General features: G+C 39.1%; 1 protein-coding gene across 1 annotated transcript in view; it reads right to left on the bottom strand.

Annotated features, from left to right (window-relative positions):
• Window positions 1-1,993: 1,993 nt before the first annotated feature.
• The window catches only part of LOC121388993 (C-Maf-inducing protein-like), a 109,905-nt gene continuing 86,924 nt past the window's right edge, over window positions 1,994-24,974 (bottom strand). The window contains exons 4-5 of the mRNA XM_041520579.1: window positions 19,493-19,564; window positions 1,994-2,115 (exon numbers count right to left, since the gene is read on the bottom strand). Coding sequence (XP_041376513.1) covers window positions 2,104-2,115; window positions 19,493-19,564 — 84 coding nt within the window. The 3' untranslated portion in view covers window positions 1,994-2,103. The remainder of the gene's footprint in view (window positions 2,116-19,492; window positions 19,565-24,974) is intronic.

Here is a 24,974-nt window from a genome sequence, read left to right as displayed (position 1 = left end):
GTATGTGTTCGCTGTTATGACCTGATCCTAGCATAACTTATACATGTATGTGTTCGCTGTTATGACCTGATCCTAGCATAACTTATACATGTATGTGTTCGCTGTTATGACCTGATCCTAGCATAACTTATACATGTATGTGTTCGCTGTTATGACCTGATCCTAGCATAACTTATACATGTATGTGTTCGCTGTTATGACCTGATCCTAGCATAACTTATACATGTATGTGTTCGCTGTTATGACCTGATCCTAGCGTAACTTATACATGTATGTGTTCGCTGTTATGACCTGATCCTAGCGTAACTTATACATGTATGTGTTCGCTGTTATGACCTGATCCTAGCGTAACTTATACATGTATGTGTTCGCTGTTATAATCTGATCCTAGCGTAACTTATACATGTATGTGTTTGCTGTTATAATCTGATCCTAGCGTAACTTATACATGTATGTGTTTGCTGTTATAATCTGATCCTAGCGTAACTTATACATGTATGTGTTTGCTGTTATAATCTGATCCTAGCGTAACTTATACATGTATGTGTTCGCTGTTATCATCTGATCCTAGCATAACTTATACATGTATGTGTTCGCTGTTATGACCTGATCCTAGCATAACTTATACATGTATGTCTCTGCTGTTACGACCTGATCCTAGCATAACTTATACATGTATGTGCCTGCTGTTACAATCTGATCCTAGCGTAACTTATACATGTATGTGTTCGCTGTTACCATCTGATCCTAGCACAACTTATACATGTATGTGTTCGCTGTTACCATCTGATCCTAGCGTAACTTATACATGTATGTGTCTGCTGTTACCATCTGATCCTAGCATAACTTATACATGTATGTGTCTGCTGTTACAACCTGATCCTGGCGTAACTTATACATGTATGTGCCCGCTGTTACCATCTGATCCTGGCGTAACTTATACATGTATGTGTTCGCTGTTACCATCTGATCCTGGCGTAACTTATACATGTATGTGTTCGCTGTTACCATCTGATCCTGGCGTAACTCACACATGTATGTGTTCGCTGTTACCATCTGATCCTGGCGTAACTTATACATGTATGTGTTCGCTGTTACCATCTGATCCTGGCGTAACTCACACATGTATGTGTCTGCTGTTACGACCTGATCCTGGCGTAACTCACACATGTATGCGTCTGCTGTTACGACCTGATCCTGGCGTAACTCACACATGTATGCGTCTGCTGTTATGACCTGATCCTGGCATAACTCACACATGTATGCGTCTGCTGTTACGACCTGATCCTGGCGTAACTCACACATGTATGTGTCTGCTGTTACGACCTGATCCTGGCGTAACTCACACATGTATGCGTCTGCTGTTACGACCTGATCCTGGCGTAACTCACACATGTATGCGTCTGCTGTTACGACCTGATCCTGGCGTAACTCACACATGTACGCGTCTGCTGTTACGACCTGATCGTAGCGTAACTCACACATGTATGCGTCTGCTGTTATGACCTGATCCTAGCGTAACTTATACATGTATGTGTCTGCTGTTACGACCTGATCCTAGCGTAACTTACACATGTATGTGTCTGCTGTTATAATCAATGCTGTTCATCGTTACCAACTTGGTGTACTTAGCTCATTAGCATGCTACCTAGGTTACAGTGTAGCTCACTTGAAGTTGCACTTGAAGTTGGCACTGATTCGCAGTCAAATGTCTTTTTATCATAACCATATGTGCATTTGATAGTCTTCAACAATTTTAATTAAATTAGGTATGTTTGGTTTGATGCCAACATCAGACGATCTCATTAGAATACAACGAAAGTTGTAATAAAAACAAAACATTGTGTCCATAACCCTCCACCCCCCCCACCCCCCCAAAAAAAATCAAATCAAACAAAACACAAAATAAACTTTATCATAGTCCAGCCAAACCTGAACAACAAAACCATAATACATGGTCAGAACTGTATCTCTGCACAATACAGAGTCGAATGGGCATTTGTCAAAATTGTGGTTGACTCCATGAATCTCTATCTAGTGCCTCGTCTATACAAGAACAGCCACTCCCGAGAAGATCCTTTACTGGAGATTTCATCAATCATATCAACAGGACTGCTGTATCAAAAAACAGTCAAAATGTAAATCAGTTTTAATGTCTGAAAAAATGTTACAAACATAGCAAACAGTTTATGAATAAGTACACTAAATTCTGCGTTACAGCTTGTTAAAAAAAAACCCCAATATATCTACAAAATATTTCCATATTTTTTGTTTATGGCTGAGCAGGTGGGTTTGTTTTAGTTATCATCAGCTACACCATAGAAATTGCATGTGATTTCCTTAAAGATTTGAGTCTTTTATAAACACAGGCCTTGGTATGTATTGCACTGTCTCCATGTTGGTCAAAGAAAGAGACACTTTTCCAGCTACACTACATGTATATGGGACACTTTTCCCAACTACACTATATGGGATCCTTTTCCCAGCTACACTATATGGGACCCTTTTCCCAGCTACACTATATGGGACCTTTTCCCAGCTACACTATATGGGACCCTTTTCCCAGCTACACTATATGGGACCCTTTTCCCAGCTACACTATATGGGACCTTTTCCCAGCTAACTATATGGGACCCTTTTCCCAGCTACACTATATGGGACCTTTTCCCAGTTACACTACATGGGACCCTTTTCCCAGCTACACTATATGGGACCCTTTTCCAGCTACACTATATGGGACACTTTTCCCAGCTATACTAATTGGGACCCTTTTCCAGCTATGCTATTTGGGACTCTTTTCCTAGCTACACTATATGGGGACCCTTTTCCCAGCTACACTATATGGGGACCCTTTTAATTAATTAATTTAATGACCATGGAAATAAAGTAAACAGCAATGAAAGAATGGTAAGAGCTGCATAATAATCTAAACAACAACTAAAAGCCAGTGACAGCTGCTTACATGTCTGTGCATTAATAGTTGTCTTTTTCAGTGGCGGCTATCCTTTAGTTCCCTTCTGAAATCCCCCAAATTCCCCTGCCAGTAAATCAGATAATTGTATTTGTTCCATCATCCAAGCCCAACCTGTCTGTGCCACTTACGACAAATCAAATACCGCACATTATCAATCCCAAACCCCAGAATCTGATCGTTTTGTTTACAATAAATCCAACAAAACACGTTTTCAATCCCCAATCTAAGAATCTCTATCTTTGTTTTCATTTCATTTTAGTCATCCATATACATCAGAAAATGGCTATTTTTTATTGGCTGCCAACAGCATTTGCAATAAATCTGCCCATGCATGTTTTCAATGTTTGCCTCAACAAGTTCAAGTGTTATTGTCAAACGCTGGCAAGACCAGCAAGTATCACACACTTGTGGCAGAACAGCTTCCTGTTGAAGGTTAAAACACTGGCAACAACATGTATTTACTGGATAATGGTATCGATTCAATTTTTTCTCTATTCCACAGCTTCGTCCTACAGCTGGCTGTTCACTGCATGCATGGCAGGAACACACTCCAGCAGGCAGGAGTGGACTGATAGATAGAAAGAAATAAATCAAATATATTGGACAATTGCATTCTCACCACACAGAATTACCAACGTGTGCCTCATTTGCTTAAATATTCAGAAAGATGGTCATTTCTAGTTGTGCCCAATTTGGTCAAATATTCGTCAGACATATCAATTTTTGTCAAACCGATGTGCATGCCTTATTAGGTCAAAACAGGCGGGATGTAGCTCAGTGGTAAAGTGCTCGCTTGATGCCCAGTCGGTCTGGAATCGATCCCCATTGGTGGGCCAGTTGGCTATTTCTTGTTCCTGCCAGTGCACCACAACTGGTATATTAAACGCTGAGGTATGTGTTACCCAGTCTGTGGGGGTGGTGTATATATAAGATCCTTTGTTACAAATGGAAAAATGTAGGGGATTTCCTATTTTAGACTATTTGTCCAAATTACCAAATGTTTGACATTCAATAAGTGATGATTAATAAATCAATGTGCTCTAGTGGTTTCATTAGAGAAACCAAACTTTATTAGGTCAAGACTATGTACAGTAGGTTGTTGTTTTTTCATGGTGCCTAATTTGGTCAAACATTCACCAGGTATATATTCCTGTGATAGGTTTTTTCCGTTTGTACAACTTCAGTTCAAATTTCTCCATGTAGCTGTTTTGTTATATATGCCATGCTAGGTCACAATTCAATAGGCAGTTGTTGTCATGCCTTTACGATGTAACAAGACAAGATATTGGTATTATTTTTCCCATGCTGAACATCTCTTTTTCTGACTGGCTGACATGACATTCCACATGGACTAGGTTTTTTTTAATTTATGAATTTTTACTACAGCTGTAAGCTTATCATCAGCTGTAAGCTTTATCATCAGCTGTTTACTTGTACTTACTATTTACTGCTGTTGATTTATGTGTACTTCTTACTATTGGGAATATAAATAATATATATTACTAATTTAGAACTGGTTGTAATTAGGTTTTCAAGAAACCAACAATGAACAAAAATTACTTGCTCCACTGACAATGAAACATTGTTACCTTTTAAACAGTACTGACTGTAGTGTTTACTATGGTAATAAAGATAATATTACTTTAAACACTGACTGTCTATGGTAATAAACATAATATTACATTCGTGTTAATGATACTTAATGTTTGCTACACTCATGCTTCACTCTTGCTTGGGCAATACTTATGTATGAACATTGTATGGACACTCATATAATATCCTCTGTATACACTCATATAATATCCTCTGTATACACTCATATAATATCCTCTGTATACACTGCTTAATGATATAGGGTCTGTGCCTTTAACGCATCTCATTGACATCTTATCACAGCTATTCATTGTCTGACATTTCTCACCCAATCAACCACACAGCATTGCTTTAAAGGGACTATCCTGAGTTTGCTGCCATGTTGATGACATACGAAAAAAAAATTATGACTAAAATTACATATTGAAGATATTTTCTTCTTTAGTTATTAGCATCTGTATAAATAGGTGTTTGTTGTCATCCCAATGTTTGTAATAGTCAAAACCAGATTTTACCATTCAATAATTTTGTGCTTATGAAAAGATATATATTACGAAGGCCCTTGAATTACATGTATGTACAGTATGGCTCAAAAATTGTTAAACCAATAGAAAATGTTTTAAAACAGTAAAATTTATTATACAGTATTTATATAAAAGATTTTTAAACCAATAATAATTATTAAACAGTATTATATATTAAAGATTTTTTAAAACAATAAAAATTATTAAATAGTATTTACACGCATCTGAACATTGCTGACCTCAGACAAAAGACTTAGGAGTTAAAACAAGGGGAGAGAAAAACAGGAAGCTCTGATTTCCTGTTGATAAGCACTCTCCTGTTCAGAAAGAAGAGCACTTGTTTAAAGTTCTGTGGGTTTCTAAAGTATTGCTATACACAAAGAATGGAAAGAAACATTTGTGATACACCAGCATAAAACTTAATCATGTCTGCGTTGTGTTTAATGTCTGCGTTGTGTTTAATGTCTGCATTGTGTTTAATGCTCAAAATCTACAAGGGTTTAGGTAGCAATTGCCGTGCATAAAGCATAATATGTCTCCTGATAATCAATTTAAGAAACAGCTTTTGCTTTCCATCTTATGTTTGAGCTTAAAGTATTCTGTTTAACGACATCACTAGAGCACATTGATTTATTGATCATCGGCTAATGGATGTCAAACATTTGATACTTTTGACATATAGTCTTAGAGAGGAAATCTGCTACATTTTGCCATTAATAGCAAATAATCTTTCATATGCACCATCCCACAGACAGGATAGTACATACATGTACCATGGTCATGCACTGGCTGGGATGAGAAATAACCCAATGGGTCCACTGATGGCGATCGATCCAAGACCAACCATGAATCAGGCAAACACTTTCAGTGGTACCATGGTCATGCACTGGCTGGGATGAGAAATAACCCAATGGGTCCGCTGATGGCGATCGATCCAAGACCAACCATGAATCAGGCAAACACTTTCCCACTGATGGCAATCGATCCAAGACCAACCATGAATCAGGCAAACACTTTCAGTGGTACCATGGTCGTGCACTAGCTGGGATGAGAAATAACCCAATGGGTCCACTGATGGCGATCGATCCAAGACCAACCATGAATCAGGCAAACACTTTCAGTGGTACCATGGTCGTGCACTGGCTGGGATGAGAAATAACCCAATGGGTCCGCTGATGGCGATCGATCCAAGACCAACCATGAATCAGGCAAACACTTTCCCACTGATGGCGATCGATCCAAGACCAACCATGAATCAGGCAAACACTTTCCCACTGATGGCGATCGATCCAAGACCAACCATGAATCAGGCAAACACTTTCCCACTGAGCTACACCCTGCCTCTCTTGTGTTTGAGACAATTCCAGATATATTCAGAATTTGTAACTTTCCACAATGATATATGTAATAAAAAGTTACATTACAAGTCTCATAAGCCTTGATATTCATTTTTTTTCTTCTTGTGAAATTTAAAGATTATACTTTGAATTAAAAAAATTTAAATGCTTACAAAAGGTTACACCGAAATAAGTTAATTTACAATTATTTAATAAATTTATACATGTATTATTGAAAAATCTAAAAATCATGTCAGTTTGGATATGCATAGCATCTGCTATTTTAACGGATTTGCAATGAAGTTAAAGTTTGTTTCATTTAACGACACCACTAGTGCACATTGATTTATTAATTATCAACGACTGAATGTCAAACATTTGGTCATTCTGACACAACATTTTTGAGACGAAAACCGCTATATTTTTTCATTAGTAGTAAGCAAGTTTTCATATGGACCATCCCATTGACAGGATAGCACATACTACAGCCTTTGATATACCAGTTGTGATGCACTGGCTAGAACAATAAATAGCCCAATCATGAATGGGTCAATCGATGGGGATTGATCCCAGAATGACCATGCAACAAGCAAACACTTTACCACTGTGCTATGTCCCACCCTTTCAATTCACAATAAATGTTTTCTATGTAATTTACATTTTTCACAAATGATTCTTAAGAAAACTATTGTTTACACAGAGATGCTATACGTTGCAACTTTTATACTGAGAATTTAATGTGGCAAAGGTTATATGTGTGATCGATTAATTATTTATTCATTCATTCAGTCATTCATTCATTTCAACTTATTTTTGAGCTTATATCTAATTAAGGTTCAAGCATGCTGTCCTGGACACACACCTCAGCTATCTGTGCAGGACAGTGGGCTAATGGTTAGTTGTTAGTACATGTAATTAGAAGTCAGTGTAGTGGTCTTAAAACAGTGAGCCATTAAAACCAGGCTGCGAACCCAGTACCTACCAGGCTGCGAACCCAGTACCTACCAGGCTGCGAACCCAGTACCTACCAGGCTGCGTACCCAGTACCTACCAGGCTGCGTACCCAGTACCTACCAGGCTAGGAACCCAGTACCTACCAGGCTGCGAACCCAGTACCTACCAGGCTGCGAACCCAGTACCCACCAGGCTGCGAACCCAGTACCCAGGCTGCGAACCCAGTACCCAGGCTGCGAACCCAGTACCCACCAGGCTGCGAACCCAGTACCCACCAGGCTGCGAACCCAGTACCCACCAGGCTGCGAACCCAGTACCCACCAGGCAGCTGCGAACCCAGTACCCACCAGGCAGCTGCGAACCCAGTACCCACCAGGCAGCTGCGAACCCAGTACCCACCAGGCAGCTGCGAAACCCAGTACCTACCAGGCTGCGAAACCCAGTACCTACCAGGCTGCGAACCCAGTACCTACCAGGCTGCGAACCCAGTACCTACCAGGCTGCGAACCCAGTACCTACCAGGCTTGAACCCAGTACCTACCAGACTGCGAACCCAGTACCTACCAGGCTGCGAACCCAGTACCTACCAGACTGCGAACCCAGTACCTACCAGGCTGCGAACCCAGTACCTACCAGACTGCGAACCCAGTACCTACCAGGCTGCGAACCCAGTACCTACCAGGCAAGTACCTACCAGGCTATGAACCCAGTACCTACCAGACTGCGAACCCAGTACCTACCAGACTGCGAACCCAGTACCTACCAGACTGCGAACCCAGTACCTACCAGGCTGCGAACCCAGTACCTACCAGGCAAGTACCTACCAGGCTATGAACCCAGTACCTACCAGACTGCGAACCCAGTACCTACCAGACTGCGAACCCAGTACCTACCAGACTGCGAACCCAGTACCTACCAGACTGCGAACCCAGTACCTACCAGGCTATGAACTGCGAACCCAGTACCTACCAGACTGCGAACCCAGTACCTACCAGGCTAAACCCAGTACCTACCAGACTGTGAACCCAGTACCTACCAGGCTGCGAACCCAGTACCTACCAGGCTGCGAACCCAGTACCTACCAGGCTGCGAACCCAGTACCTACCAGGCTGCGAACCCAGTACCTACCAGACTGCGAACCCAGTACCCAGGCTGCGAACCCAGTACCTACCAGACTTATGTCCGATGGCTTAACCATGACACCACCGAGGCCGGTATTAATTTATAGTTATTATTTACAAATGTATCTAAAAATAGTGAAATATGATAATTGCAACTTAGCTAATGCAAATTTTAAAATGTTACAAATTCAAGAATATTTTAAAAAACTCTTTTTTTTTTAATATTGCAAAAACAAATGTGAGCTATGGTTTCCCTTAAAGAGTGTTGCAATTAGCCATGGCAGATATTTTTTAGCAGAGCATCCATGAATGTTTTAACCATTTTGCACTGCTGATGTGTTGTTTTGGATATTCCTTGAGGATCTTATACACATGGAAGCATCAGTGCAATTATGTTTATATATATAAACATGACTGTCCAAACAGGCAAAATGTTGGTTTAGACAGATGCTGGTTTGGACAGTCATGTTTATATATATATATACGTGTAAACCAGCATACTTTAAAGTCCCGTCCAGCTATTGTTAATGTATTAGGAATAAAACCTTGCCTACACCGGATGCTGTCTATTCCGGACTTTGGAAGGAAGGAAGGAGATGTTTTATTTAACGACGCACTCAACACATTTTATTTACAGTTATATGGCGTCAGACTTATGGTTAAGGACCACACAGATATGAAGAGAGGAAACCCGCTGTCGCCACTACTCTTTTATATGCACCATCCAACAGACAGGATAGCACATACCACAGCCTTTGGTATACCAGTCATTGTGCACTGGCTGGAACGAGAAATAGCCCAATGGGCCCACCGAAGGGGATCGATCCCACACTGACCGCGCATCTGACGGGTGCTTTACCACTGGGCTACATCCCGCCCCTATTCTGGACTTCGAATGCAAATTCAAGAAGAAAAGAACGGTTTAACCTCTACTGTCAGCCAGTGGCCACCTTTTACACAACAAGCCTTTCCCCAGGAATTGTTTAAGGCACTTACATATTTAGCATCAGTATAACACAAATCAAGCCAAAATTAGTGGGGTTGTGGGTTGAAAACAGTTGAGTGTTTGCCTTCAATCCAGCTAATCTTGTAGTTTATTTGTTGTTTTTTTAAACTTTTTTAAAGTAACCCATCAATTCCCCACCCCAACAATTTCATAATTTGCGCCATGTGTTTGCTGTTGATTTCAGCGTCGTTCTAAATGCTTGTTGTGATTTCTGCTTGTAAAATACCTAGGCTAAGAATGCTGACTGCACAGTATATTCCATTTATAAAAAAACAAAAAAACAAAAACAAAAAAAAACCTTAATAAAATTAAAATTTACGGTCTTTTTAAAATCCAGCTAACTTATTAAATGTCACCTCACAAATATATATATCTTAGATTATCTAACAAATATGATTATTGTAAACTAATTCAGTGTATGTTTAACTGCAATTTGTATAAATACTGTATGTTCATTTCCCGCAATTGCGATCTGCATGTGTGATCAGGGCCATAGGTACAAAATTAACAAAGACAAAGGAAATAACCGAAATTGCAGTTAGGTATCCACTGATGCAAACAACTATTATTTTTCTACAAATTTACATCAAGATTTACTTCTGTATAATCGTATTGTTTAATGTCCGCAATGATGTCTCTTGACACGTGGGTGTCAGCTGACTCTGAAGTGTGACGTATATTCGCGCCGAGAGCTTTCCTCAGTTCAGCCAACGAACGTTCTTTCTAACGTTTGCGAACTATTTGATTGGTGTCCGTCGTGTCCATTTGTTTTAACGTGTAGCGAACGTTTTGTTTTCGCTTGGTCTGGCTGAACCCAGACCTTGGGATAGCCTACATGTTTTTCAGCCCTGATCTGTCATGTGTATTCAAATTGACATGCATTGTCAGTTTGTTTTTATTACTTTGGTTCAAAGACTTTACAAAGTTAAAATAACAAGTTACAGATCTTCTAGACATTGAATCACCGTCACATTGCTGTCATACATGTCGAATGCATGCTGTTAAAATTAATAACCTCGATTATTAAAATAAGCAAACATCATAAGGCCTACGCCGTATTCTGGATAACACCGTTTCTCGTTACTGGTCGCGAGATCGCTATTACGCTAATTGAATATTTGGTATTATTATGTTTGAGGTGTCGGATAGATTATGTAACCGTTTGTTCACATCAGAATTTAGAAAATGGCTTAGCCAAAATTTTAACCAATTGCAAATTTTATAAGCCATTTTTAAAAAAATAAAAATTTAATTAGCCAATGGCTAATTTGGCTACTGACAGCACGAGCCCTGGATGTTTTCAGTGTGTTTTGGGAAGGGGGTATTAGGACAGAAATTACTGATTACCAATTTAACTTTGCAAGCTTACATTGCAAGGTCTGCCTTGAGACCTTGCTGTGAAAACAAGTGAGGGAAGTGACTCACTGCTCACCTAATTTAGATTATGGGGAGTCATTTAGGATATACCATACTGATACCATACTGTATAAATTCAAATGTTAAGGGGAGCTAAGATTTTTTCATTTCATTTCAACTTATTTTTTCGTGCTTATATCCAATTAAGGTTCAAGCACGCTGTCCTGGGCACACACCTCAGCTATCTGGGCTGTCTGTCCAGGACAGTAGGTTAATTGTTAGTTGGTTAGTAGTTAGTGAGAGAGAAGAGGGTGTAGTGGCCTTACACCTACCCATTGAGCCCTTAAGAACTCGCTCTGAGTTGGAGCCGGTACCGGGAGGAGCTAAGAATTACACTCCTTGAATTATAGTCTCTGGGGAGTGTTGGGGAGAGAGTCATAGCTCTCCTTGAACAAGGTCTGTATATTTTTGTGCACATTAAACCAGTGCAAAAAAAAGAGAAAAAAAAAGAGGAAAATAACATGAATGAAGTTTTGTATATTAAAGTGACAGACCATAGTTTTTAAATACTGCAGCATATTTTTCGCTGTCAGAGCCATTTTTGGATATTTTATTATTTAGATTTTCCACACATCAGAAATGCTTCCCCTCATTCTGGTATTTTTAATACCACGAAATCCATACATTTCAAATTTTTAAAAATGCACATACATAACCAAACCTAGTATCCATCTTCACAGGTTGAAACTAGCGTCTGTGACTTTAACCAAACCTAGTGTCTATCTTCACAGGTTGAAGCTAGGGTCTGTGACTTTAACCAAACCTAGTGTCTATCTTCACAGGTTGAAACTAGCATCTGTGACTTTAACCAAACCTAGTGTCTATCTTCACAGGTTGAAGCTAGGGTCTGTGACTTTAACCAAACCTAGTGTCTATCTTCACAGGTTGAAACTAGCATCTGTGACTTTAACCAAACCTAGTGTCTATCTTCACAGGTTGAAGCTAGGGTCTGTGACTTTAACCAAACCTAGTGTCTATCTTCACAGGTTGAAACTAACATCTGTGACTTTAACCAAACCTAGTGTCCATCTTCACAGGTTGAAACTAGGGTCTGTGACTTTAACCAAACCTAGTGTCTATCTTCACAGGTTGAAACTAGCGTCTGTGACTTTAACCAAACCTAGTGTCCATCTTCACAGGTTGAAACTAGCGTCTGTGACTTTAACCAAACCTAGTGTCCATCTTCACAGGTTGAAACTAGTGTCTGTTACTTTAACCAAACCTAGTGTCCATCTTCACAGGTTGAAGCTAGGGTCTGTGACTTTAACCAAACCTAGTGTCCATCTTCACAGGTTGAAGCTAGGGTCTGTGACTTTAACCAAACCTAGTGTCTATCTTCACAGGTTGAAACTAGCGTCTGTGACTTTAACCAAACCTAGTGTCTATCTTCACAGGTTGAAACTAGCATCTGTGACTTTAACCAAACCTAGTGTCCATCTTCACAGGTTGAAACTAGCGTCTGTGACTTTAACCAAACCTAGTGTCCATCTTCACAGGTTGAAACTAGCGTCTGTGACTTTAACCAAACCTAGTGTCCATCTTCACAGGTTGAAGCTAGGGTCTGTGACTTTAACCGTAACCTAGTGTCCATCTTCATAGGTTGAAACTAGGGTCTGTGAATTTAACGAAACCTAGTGTCCATCTTCACAGGTTGAAGCTAGGGTCTGTGACTTTAACCAAACCTAGTGTCTATCTTCACAGGTTGAAACTAGCGTCTGTGACTTTAACCAAACCTAGTGTCCATCTTCACAGGTTGAAACTAGCGTCTGTGACTTTAACCAAACCTAGTGTCCATCTTCACAGGTTGAAACTAGCGTCTGTTACTTTAACCAAACCTAGTGTCCATCTTCACAGGTTGAAGCTAGGGTCTGTGACTTTAACCAAACCTAGTGTCCATCTTCACAGGTTGAAGCTAGGGTCTGTGACTTTAACCAAACCTAGTGTCTATCTTCACAGGTTGAAACTAGCGTCTGTGACTTTAACCAAACCTAGTGTCTATCTTCACAGGTTGAAACTAGCATCTGTGACTTTAACCAAACCTAGTGTCCATCTTCACAGGTTGAAACTAGCGTCTGTGACTTTAACCAAACCTAGTGTCCATCTTCACAGGTTGAAGCTAGGGTCTGTGACTTTAACCTTAACCTAGTGTCCATCTTCATAGGTTGAAACTAGGGTCTGTGAATTTAACGAAACCTAGTGTCCATCTTTACAGGTTGAAACTAGGGTCTGTGACTTTAAGACAGACTAGTGAACATATGACTGAAAACTGATCAATGACCATCAACATATTTACCTTCATTTCCATAGATATGCAATGAAAACACAATGGACAAACATGCCAAACAATTGATCTGACCCAATTCAGTGAAAAAACACCAAGTCAGTGGAAATAGGATAAAATTTTCAACATATTGGTCAATGAAAATAGGATCAAATGTTCAACATATTGGTCAATGAAAATAGGATCAAATGTTCAACATATTGGTCAAGAAGTCGACAAAGAAAGGGAAACATCTCACTCACTTGAATGTCAAGTCTTTGGGGATTTCAAATGACAGCTAATTGATCAAGTCAGGCAGAATAATTATAGGGACAAGCTTCGATTCTTATTACAAGTGCATGAATGTCAGATGCAGGGCAGTCAGAGTTATACAGCTGTGCATCGCATTATGAGTCAGTCAGCAGACGTGTTATAAAAAAAAAAATCAAGGTTTAAGCTGTTGGTCGATAAATCGCAAAAAGTGATTTAAAATTGAATTTGGCAAATCTTTTTTGTTTGTTTTGTTTAACGACACTAGTAGAGCACACTGATTTATTGGATGTCAAACATTTGGTAATTTTTAAATATTGTTTTAGAGAGGAAACCCGCTAGATTTTTCCGTTAGTAGCAAAGGATTGTTTATATGCACCATCCAACAGACAGGATACCACATACCACAGCCTTTGATATACCAGTTGTGGTGCACTAGCTAGAACGATAAACAGCCCAATGAACCCACCAACGACAATTAATCCCAGACTGAATACGCATCAAGTGACCACTTTACCATTGGGCTGCATACCGCCCAATTTGGTGAATATATGTCATGACAAATTCACCAAAATGCTAATTTGAAAACTGTGTGTCATTTGCTTGTGCATATCTATTTTAAAAATAATGCTGTTTAGCTAAATGTTACTTGAATTTGCCTGCAGATTTTCTGATAAAATTCACCAAACTGCATAACTGAACCCACCCACCACAAAGTCTACAGTACACCACTGTTGTATGCATTTGTGATATCATATGGTAGATTCCAGTTGAATAAAATAACAATTATGGTGCTTCCCACATACTTCCTCATGTGATAATTTTGAGAATAACCCTAACTATACTGAGACAAAAATAAACAAATTTACGTCACTATTAGCATCATATTGTTTGTGTAAAATACAAACATGTAATGTGGGACTGAATGTCTGTGATGTGGGACTGAATGTCAATAATGGGGAACTGATTGTCTGTGATGTGGGACTGAATGTCAGCAATGTGGGACTGAATGTCTGTGATGTGGGACTGAATGTCAGCAATGTGAAACTGAATGTCAGCAATGTGGAATTAAATGTCAGCAATGTGGGACTGGATGTCAGCAATGTGGGACTGGATGTCAGCAATGTGGGACTGAATGTCAACAATGTGGGATTTAAGTTAGTAATGTGGGACTGAATATCAGCAATGTGGGACTGAATGTCAGCAAAGTGGTACTGAACATCGGCAATGTGGGACTGAATGTCAGCAAAGTGGTACTGAACATCGGCAATGTGGGACTGAATGTCAGCAAAGTGGTACTGAACATCGGCAATGTGGGACTGAATGTCAGCAAAGTGGTACTGAACATCGGCAATGTGGGACTGAATGTCAGCAAAGTGGTACTGAACATCAGCAATGTGGGACTGAATGTCAGCAATGTGGGACTGAACATCAGCAAAATGGTACTGAACATCAGCAATGTGGGACTGAATGTCAGCAAAGTGGTACTGAACATCAGCAATGTGGGACTGAATGTCAGCAAAGTGGTACTGAACATCAGCAATGTGGGACTGAATGTCAGCAAAGTGGTACTGAACATCAGCAATGTGGGACTGAATTTCAGCAAAGTGGTACTGAACATCAGTAATCCCAAACAAAAATTGCAAGCTTAATAAATAGCTGATAACTAGCTGGTAACTACCTTGCAACAAGGTTGTACAAGCATATTTTACACGGTAGTAACTACCGCGTTTCGAGCTAGTATTTGGAACCTTTTTACAACCTTTCGACAAGCTTCCTGCAAGCTTGCTACGAGCTTCCCACAAGCTTGCGACTAGCTTCCCGTACACTTGCAACTAGCTTCCCACAAGCTTGCGACGAGCTTCCCGCAAGCTTGCAACAAGCTTCCCGCACACTTGCAACGAGCTTCCCGCAAGCTTGTTCAGTTTAAGCTAGTATTTGGAACCTTTTTACAACCTTGCTGCAAGCTTGCTACGAGCTTCCCGCAAGCTTGCTACGAGCTTCCCGCAAGCTTGCGACGAGCTTCCCGCAAGCTTGCGACGAGCTTCCCGCAAGCTTGCGATGAGCTTCCTGCAAGCTTGCAACGATCTACCTACAAGCTTGCACCATCATCAGTGGCAGCCATCTTGCATCTTGTATAATTCTTCAAAAAAACTAAACAATGGTTTTAAAGTGAAAAACATGAACAGTTAAAACAAAAAAATAGGTGCTACATGTTGTCAGATACTTAGGCCACAATATTAGTTTACCTGTCTGATAAACATGTTCCATGTATGTTCGATAGTCTTGACTAAACTAATATGCTAAAAAGCTCCTGGTCCTATATTCTTCTTCTTCTTGTTTTAGGTTATATTCCTCCACTATCTGGAGATCCACACTGTGGTGTGTAAAGTCATTTGTTTGTTTCTTCTTGTTTTCTTTTTTCTCCTGTTCCACCAAGCAGGATTTAACCAAACTTGGTCCAAATGATCCTCTTATAGACTTGACCAAGTGTTGTTATTTTTCAGGCCAATAAAAATTCCAAGATGGCCGCCCTGGCCTCTGAATAACTGAGACATTTTTAACTTTTACTCAAGTTCCACCATGCAATTTTAAACCATATGTATTCCTAATGATCCTCTCATGGCCCTGACCAAGTTTGTTATTTTTTGGGCAGATTTAAAATCAAAATAGCTGCCCTGGCCTCTGATTGACAGAGACATTTTTTTGCTTCTTCTCAAGGTCCACCAGGCAGGTTTCAATCAAACTTAGTCCAAATGATTCTCTCATGACTTACTAAGTGTTGTTATTTTTGTGGCTGATTCAAAATCCAAGATGGCCACCCTGGCCTCTGATTGGCTCAGACATTTTCAACATCTTCTCAAATTCCACCAGGCTAATTTCAACCAAACATGGCCCATGTCATCCTCTCATGGCCATGCATATGTTATTATTTTGGGGGCCAATTGAAAATCCAATCATTACAAGACGATTCTGTTTTAACCATATTGTATTATCATTCGTATGTATTAATATTAATTTTGTTTTAATTATTATTGTAAATACTATCTAAATCTGTTACATGTATGTTTGGTTGTTTAGCCACTGTTCCCACTGAATTTGATCAATCATATGAGAAGTTATGAATTAAAATTAAAAAAACCATGAAAATGATTTGGTCTTAGCTTTTTCTCCACAAGTGTAGACATGCTTGCACATATGAAGATATGCTTGCAGCAAGCTAGCAAAAATGAAAACATGCTTGCGGGAAGCTTGCACAGTTGAAGATATGCATGCATTAAGCTTGCGCATGCTTTCACAAATGAAAACATGCATGCGGCAAGCTTGCAGAAATACTGAATATCTTACGCAAGCTAAATGTTAGCTTGCAAATAGCTTGCATTGCTTGTACTACCTTGTAACAACCTTGTAACTACCTTGCAACAACCTAGCCACAAGCATGCATTTTTGTTTGGGATGTGGGACTGAATGTCAGCAAAGTGGTACTGAATATCAGCAATGTGGGACTGAATGTCAGAAAAGTGGTACTGAACATCAGCAATGTGGGACTGAATGTCAGCAAAGTGGTACTGAACATCAGCAATGTGGGACTGAATGTCAGCAAAGTGGTACTGAACATCAGCAATGTGGGACTGAATGTCAGCAAAGTGGTACTGAACATCAGCAATGTGGGACTGAATGTCAGCAAAGTGGTACTGAATGTCAGCAAAGTGGTACTGAACATCAGTAATGTGGGACTGAATGTCAGCAATGTTGGATTTAAGTTAGTAATGTGGGACTGAATGTCAGAAATGTGGGACTGAGTGTCAGAAATGTGGGACTGAATGTTAGCAATATGGGACTGAATGTTAGCAGCGTGGGACTGAAAGTCAGCAATGTGGGACTGAACATCAGTAACACAGTTGACATACTGATGAGAGTTTTTGCTGCAGCAATTTTTTGCTGTTAATTTTGGCGTAATCCCTTATTTCTTTCCATTAGTATATGTCAAGGAAAGAAATATATGTTCAAAAACAGCTCACAAAAAAGACAACCTGCTAACATAATGCTATATTTATTTTGTCAAAACAAAAAGAAAAAAAAAGAAAAAAAGAAACAGAAGAAAAAAGAGATGATAAACATCGCCATTATGCACTAATGAAATATTGAATGAATTTTGACAGCTAACTGCGCCATGCACGGACATGCGGTTCACATAAGTGGTAATTAGCAACTGTTTCAGAACCATGCTTCTTGGAAGTCAGAAAGGCCATCCAGCCCCGAGACCATTTTCCAAATTGCTTCCTCTGATTAATGGACATCTCATCTTTGACAAGCTGTCATCCAGCAAGACAGTCAATCTGAGCACACCAGAGCACATATCAGTGTAGGCTTTCTGTGGCTCAAGTCTTGGAACTAATAACATTCACCACCGAACGCACTGACCCGACTCCATACCATGATAGCTGGGAGTGTACAACAGCCAAGCATCGGAGCGATAAATGTATATAATACCATCATAACTGCATTATATTAATTTTCATATTAGCACAATTTTCACAGCTAGGACGCTGTTACTTTGCGGCACTTTATTCATTTATGTCTTAGTAATAAATATCTACTATGAGATTAGTCTTTCTAAATGAGCATCTGGAACATAAACAGGGTGGATAACATGATTAAAAGGATGTGTGTAACATTAAATTAATGTTACAAAGGTGATAATAAGGGGCTGGATTTACGAAGCCTGTTTTTCTTAAACATAGGTGTTCAAGCATTGTAAATTATGTATGTAGTAACACACGGGTAAGACATAAACAGGTGTTCAAGCATTTTAAATTATGTATGTAGTAACACACGGGTAAGACATAAACAGGTGTTGAAGCATTGTAAATTATGTATGTAGTAACACACGGGTAAGACATAAACAGGTGTTGAAGCATTGTAAATTATGTATGTAGTAACACACGGGTAAGACATAAACAGGTGTTGAAGCATTGTAAATTATGTATGTAGTAACACACGGGTAAGACATAAACAGGTGTTGAAACATTGTAAATTATGTATGTAGTAACACATTGTAAATTATGTATGTAGTAACACACGGGTAAGACATAAACAGGTGTTGAAGCATTGTAAATTATGTATGTAGTAACACACGGGTAAGACATAAACAGGTTTTGAAGCATTGTAAATTATGTATGTAGTTACACACGGGTAAGACATAAACAGGTGTTGAAGCATTGTAAATTATGTATACTACTCAAAAGAATTTAAGGGTCAAAAATGTATAACCAAATAAGTTTCAGAGTGTATTAGATTGATGATGTAAACTACACCAAATTTTTTATTTATTGTTCCATGTTTACAAAAAACCCACAAATAAACGTCACTGTACACAAGAAAGTCACATGACATGCTGTCAAAGTTGAAGGTTGTCAAACATGGATTTTACACATTAGAACATTCGTTTAATAGTGTGTGAATCCACCCCTGGCGCGAATACACTCGACACATCGTTGCCTCATGCTGTTGATCAGACGTCTGAAGAACTCTTGGGGAATGGCCTGCCACTCTGCCATAAGAAGTTGACCCAGATCATGAAGGTTGGCCGGAGGGGCATGGTTATCCCGAACTCTCCTGCCTAATTCGTCCCAGGCGTGCTCTATTGGGGCCAAGTCAGGCAAATATGCTGGCCAATCCATCCTGGCAATACCTTGTAAAGCATCGAAATAAGAACTTGTCCCGTTGTCCTGACAAGTAAAAATCTGTTTGGATAAGCAAAATGTACCCCAGTATAATTGTCCACTGGGCAAGTGAAAATGTTCAATGCAGTTTCATTCTGAGCAATCAAAAACATCATCCTTGCACTTTAGTAAAGCCAACTACTTATTTGGACAAGTGGAACTATTGGCACGCAGGTAGATTTGTAGATGTACTTGTCTGGTGGACTATTGAACATTACAAATCATTATCTTGCATCTAGATACTAGTATGTAATACACTTAATAAAGCGTGTTATTTTTAAATATGACTTTTAAAAACTGTTAAAACTTACCTTGATCTCTTTCACTAAAACCTCTGGTCTTCTTGCACTTTTTAAAAGTTTTTCATATTTGTACATATGTTTCTGAAAAACAGAATTTTTTGAAAGGTTGTATTATATAAAACACATGCAAACTGATACTATGTTCTTAGAGTTTTTTCCAGTAAGTTATATTTTTCAAACATCATTTTGACAATTTTCATAATAAAAATCACTCAAACCATTCACTAAACATATTCATGCAAAAAAAAAAAAATTATATGCAATTTTAGAAATAACTTTATTTGAAAAAACGTTTTCCATTTTGCTCATGACAACTTGAGAAAAACATATTGTTATTCAAATCCAGGACACCAAAATCAATAATTTTAACATCAAACAAGCAGAAAAAAGACATAAAATAATTAATATGACAGAATATTTCTTTTAACAATATTGATTTTGTGTGTAACATTTGAGTAAGACTATTCCTCGTTTATTGATCTCCATGGCAGCAAATAGTATGTTTAAAAACCAAGCCAAATGCGTGACTTATAGCTTGGTGGTAACCTGGCAGCATGAGGGGTGATAGATCACACATTTTTAAATCTTAGTCCAACCTATAGTCTGTCCCTTTTTAAATCTTAGTCCAACCTATAGTCTGTCCCTTTTTAAATCTTAGTCCAACCTATAGTCTGTCCCTTTTTAAATCTTAGTCCAACCTATAGTCTGTCCCTTTTTTCATACTCTGAAATTTACTACAAGTTATTTATTTCTGAACCGATTGATTTATAAATAGAACACAAAAATAGTTGGGGGTTTTTAATTTCCAAAACACTTTTACGTTTCTTGTTATGTCAAACAAAACTGAAATTAATAACAAAAAACATTTTTAAAGAATGATGTGATGGACTGTAGCTCCATCAATGGTAATTAATGGCAATATGGCATGATGTCTTCACCATGAGCAAAATGAAGGCGAGCTGTACACTCTTCTTAAAGGATGCCATGTGGGCATTGATATGAAGTTTCAAATGAAATTCGTTAAAACATTTATTGCCAGACGATCGATTTCGAGCTTTCTTAAAACGTTCCAGGCAAGTATATAATGGAGGGGAGTGGGAGTGATCACTAAGTCTGGTAGGTACAGGATTTGCAGCCTGGTACCGGCCCTGGTGGTGTCGTGGTTAAGCCATCGGACATAGGGCTGGTAGGGACATAAGGCTGGTAGGTACAGGGTTAGCAGCCCGGTACCGGCCCTGGGGTCTAATGCATGAATCGAGACAATGACATTGTCTCGGACTATTTGCGAATGCCGAAACTTTCACGTGAAAGTCAGAATGCATGAATGAAGACAAGCCAAAGTCTGGGACTATTGGAGGGACGAAATCGCTCGAATTTTGGACCTGCTACAACCCAGGCGTAAATACAATAGTTTCTGACAACCGGTTACATTCAGTATAGCTGATGTTGCACTGATGTGTCTTATAGACTTGCGATTAGGGTTAACTGAATTTATACCCACATTTTGGACGCAGGGGCAGATCCAGCATTTTGTAAAAGGGGGAGGGGCCTCACAAAATTATAAAAAGGGCAATTTCGTTTTGTCGAAGGCAAATTATCCGACCTCCCAAAGAGTGCAAGATCTTTATGCGGGTTTGGGGACATGTTCACCGGAAATTGTTGAAATAAAGATACCCAGAGACGTGTTTTCATAACAGTTGAGTGTTTTGCATTGTGGGTGATGAATTTAAAAAGGACACTTAAAACGGAAGCCCTCTGGGCCCGCCAATGGGACGTATATAATGTCGATCAAATATATCATAATTTTCTGTTGTACCGGTATATCATTTATCAACTACATGTCAATAGGAACCGGAGGCCTGTGACTCCCATCTACCACCCAAATTATTAACTTTTTAGTCCTACAAATACATAAATGAAACAAACAAATCGTTTGTCTCCCCCGCTCTACCTCAACATAATAGCATGTGCCTTACATTTCACATATTGTTACTGCAGACCTCATCTAATTAGCAGCATGATGGGTGATATTCCGCACACATCGTGGTTTACAAAATTCCACTCAAAAACAGTATGTAAAAAATGTTTCGAACAAGATCATCTGTGCCCAGAGCCCTTTCAATTTGAACAAAAGGTTTTTATTTGGTATATTATAACAATCATTGTGTGGAACTGACAATAGATATTGATACTGTCGTACTAAAGTTTTTTCTTTATTAATGACTTACTGTTGGGTGTCACTTATCATTAATCAAGTTAATACAGGTTCATATAACTTTAACATTGCAGAACACATTAAGCATAATTACGTATTTCTTTCATTCAAGTTTTTAATCACGACCGTTATTGTTATTTTTACAATTTCCATTTGAATTTATTATTCAGAATTAATAGTGGGAGTACTTGTTTGTTAAAAGTCTTAAATACAGGTCTATAATAGTTTTATTGTCAGTTATAACTTTAAATTATATGTTAAACTTTTAACATTTTATTACCATAGTTGAATTGTGGTGTCAAGATATGCAGCAAAATTATAGCTATGATAGTACCAATATCTGATGTTGGTCCTACACTATGAGTTATACAAATCTTATTCGCGTAAAATACGAAGAAGAAAAAAAGTTTTATTTAACGACACCACTGGAGTACTTTTGTTTATTAATCATCGGTTATTGCATGTCAAACATTTTGTCATGTTTTTACTAGTAGTCTTAAAGGAAACCCGCTATATTTTTCCATTAGCAGCAAGGATCGTTTATATGCATTTCCCCACAGACAGGACCACATATACCACGGCTTTGATATACCATTCATGAGGGGGGTATTCGATTGCCTTAATTCGATGTTACGTAAAGGGGAAATTAAATACAAAATTGGCAATTTACAGGTATGGCTTAATTGGCACGCGCAAATCTAAGATTTTTGAATAGCGTGGCCCATAATCTTGTGATGGATTAAAAAAATTAATCACAATTATAAAGTAACAGACATGTTGCTGCGAAACACTAGTTTCTCTGATTTAAACCCCCCAGCTTTCTTCATATTTTCTCACCTTATTAATAATTTGTGCTACAGTGCCACCATGGTCACCCACGACATTACCTTTATTAGCAATACTCACCACAATAAATATTGCAGAGAGTAGTTCCATTATAAATACAAAATCAATGTGATGTCAAAAATGTTTTCTATTATTTCTTGCAATATTATAGTTTATATATTGGAGTGTTTCAGTGCAAGAAAATTCTTGGGATTTCCTACTTTATAAATAGAAATACAGCGAATGCTCTGACAATCGTGCTAAAGTCTCGAACTTCACTGTCGTAGTCGCACGTCGGGTCCATGCATAGAAAACTGACGACGCCAAAGTCTTGACGTATATAGTCCGGGACAATGAGTTGTTAGAGACTTTCGGTTGTCTCGGTTCATGCATGAGACCCCTGGTGGTATCGTGGTTAAGCCATCGGACATAGGGCTGGTAGAGACATACGGCTGATAGGTACAGGATTTGCAGCCCGGTACTGGCCCTGGTGGTGTCATGGTTAAGCCATCGGACATAGGGCTGGTAGAGACATACGGCTGATAGGTACAGGGTTCGCAGCCCGGTACAGGCCCTGGTGGTGTCATGGTTAAACCATCGGACATAGGGCTGGTAGAGACATACGGCTGATAGGTACAGGGTTCGCAGCCCGGTACCGGCCCTGGTGGTGTCGTGGTTAAGCCATCGGACATAGGGCTGGTAGGGACATAAAGCTGGTAGGTACAGGGCTTGCAGCCCGGTACCGTCTCCCACCCAGTAGAAGTGTTAACTACTCAATGGGTAGGTGTAAGACCACTACACCCTCATCTCTCTCACTAACCACTAACAACTAACCCACTGTCCTGGAGAGACAGCACAGATAGCTGAGGTGTGTGCCCAGGACAGCATGCTTGAACCTTAATTGGATATAAGCACGGAAATAGGTTGAAATAATAATACCGTATTTGACCGGAAATAAGCCCATGTCTTTGAATAAGCCCCCCTCCATTTTGATAGCATTTAAGAAATTAGGCCCTCATTCGTAAATAAGCCCACCCCCAACTTCGTCACCTTATAAATAACACAAAACTGCAAGTTTGCTCAAAGTTCATTTAAAAGGTCATACCTCCTGCAAATAATTAAACACACATGTAACACAATATTTTACCACCAGTGAGATTTAGTAGTCTATTGTTTTCAATTTCATGCCTGCAGTATTTCTTTGAAGTACCCAAACCCAAGTCTGAACTAAAACCAATGTCTATTTTTACCACCACAATGTGTCCGCAGTTAATGCTAATTAGGCAAATACCTTATTCTGATTGGCTAAGAACAATGGCCTAGATTGACAATTCTTTGTAGTGTAAGCTGGCTGCCTGTCAGAAACGTGTGTATACACTATTGAGTTTGTAGTTTAAGTCTTCTCAGCATTAAATTTTGAATGTAAATAAACAGCACTGGTAAGTAATTGTAACATAGAAGGTGCGTTTCTGATAATTAGATACTAGTAAAAAAAAACAATTTAATTAATAAACAATTATTATTTATTAATAACAAATGGAACACTAATTAATAGATGTGCTACTGGATGTTTTTCATTTTCTTCCTAGTTCATTTAATTATTATTTATTTTAATTATTAGTTTTTTTGTGTTTTTTTCAACAAAACTGGCCCCTTGTCTGGGAATAAGCCCACCCCATGCTAAGCTTACAATGAGTTGTCTTGGCCCCCTGGGCTAATTTCCGGTCAAATACGGTAATAGTGATCAATAGCCTTTCCTGGCAAAGACTGGCATGTCATTCTGTGGGGAGATACATATTAATTTTTTATAATCAAACATGATTGCTAATAAAACTGTAGGTTCTTGCACATAAAGCACCAGTTCATTAACATTAATAAAACTGTAGGTTCTTGCACATAAAGCACCAGTTCATTAATATTAATAAAACTGTAGGTTCTTGCACATAAAGCACCAGTTCATTAATATTAATAAAACTGGGTTCACACCCACTGAGTGTGCACTCAGGTACTGCATGACTCCCACCAAGAGAGAGCTTTAACAGCTCAATAGGGAAAAAAGAAAGAAATGTTTTATTTAACGACGCACTCAACACATTTTATTTACGGTTATATGGTGTCAGACATATGGTTAAGGACCATACAGATTTTGAGAGGAAACCCGCTGTCGCCACTATATGGGCTACTCTTCCGATTAGCAGCAAGGGATCTTTTATTTGCGCTTCCCACAGGCAGGATAGCACAAACCATGGCCTTTGTTGAACCAGTTATGGATCACTGGTCAGTGCAAGTGGTTTACACCTACCCATTGAGCCTTGCGGAGCACTCACTCAGGGTTTGGAGTTGGTATCTGGATTAAAAATCCCATGCCTCGACTGGGATCCGAACCCAGTACCTACCAGCCTGTAGACCGATGGCCTACCACGACGCCACCGAGGCCGGTAGCTCAATAGG

Source organism: Gigantopelta aegis, chromosome 14 (genome assembly GCF_016097555.1).
Source record: "Gigantopelta aegis isolate Gae_Host chromosome 14, Gae_host_genome, whole genome shotgun sequence".
In the NCBI taxonomy this organism is placed as follows: domain Eukaryota; kingdom Metazoa; phylum Mollusca; class Gastropoda; order Neomphalida; family Peltospiridae; genus Gigantopelta; species Gigantopelta aegis.
This window is presented reverse-complemented; position numbering and strand designations above follow the sequence as displayed.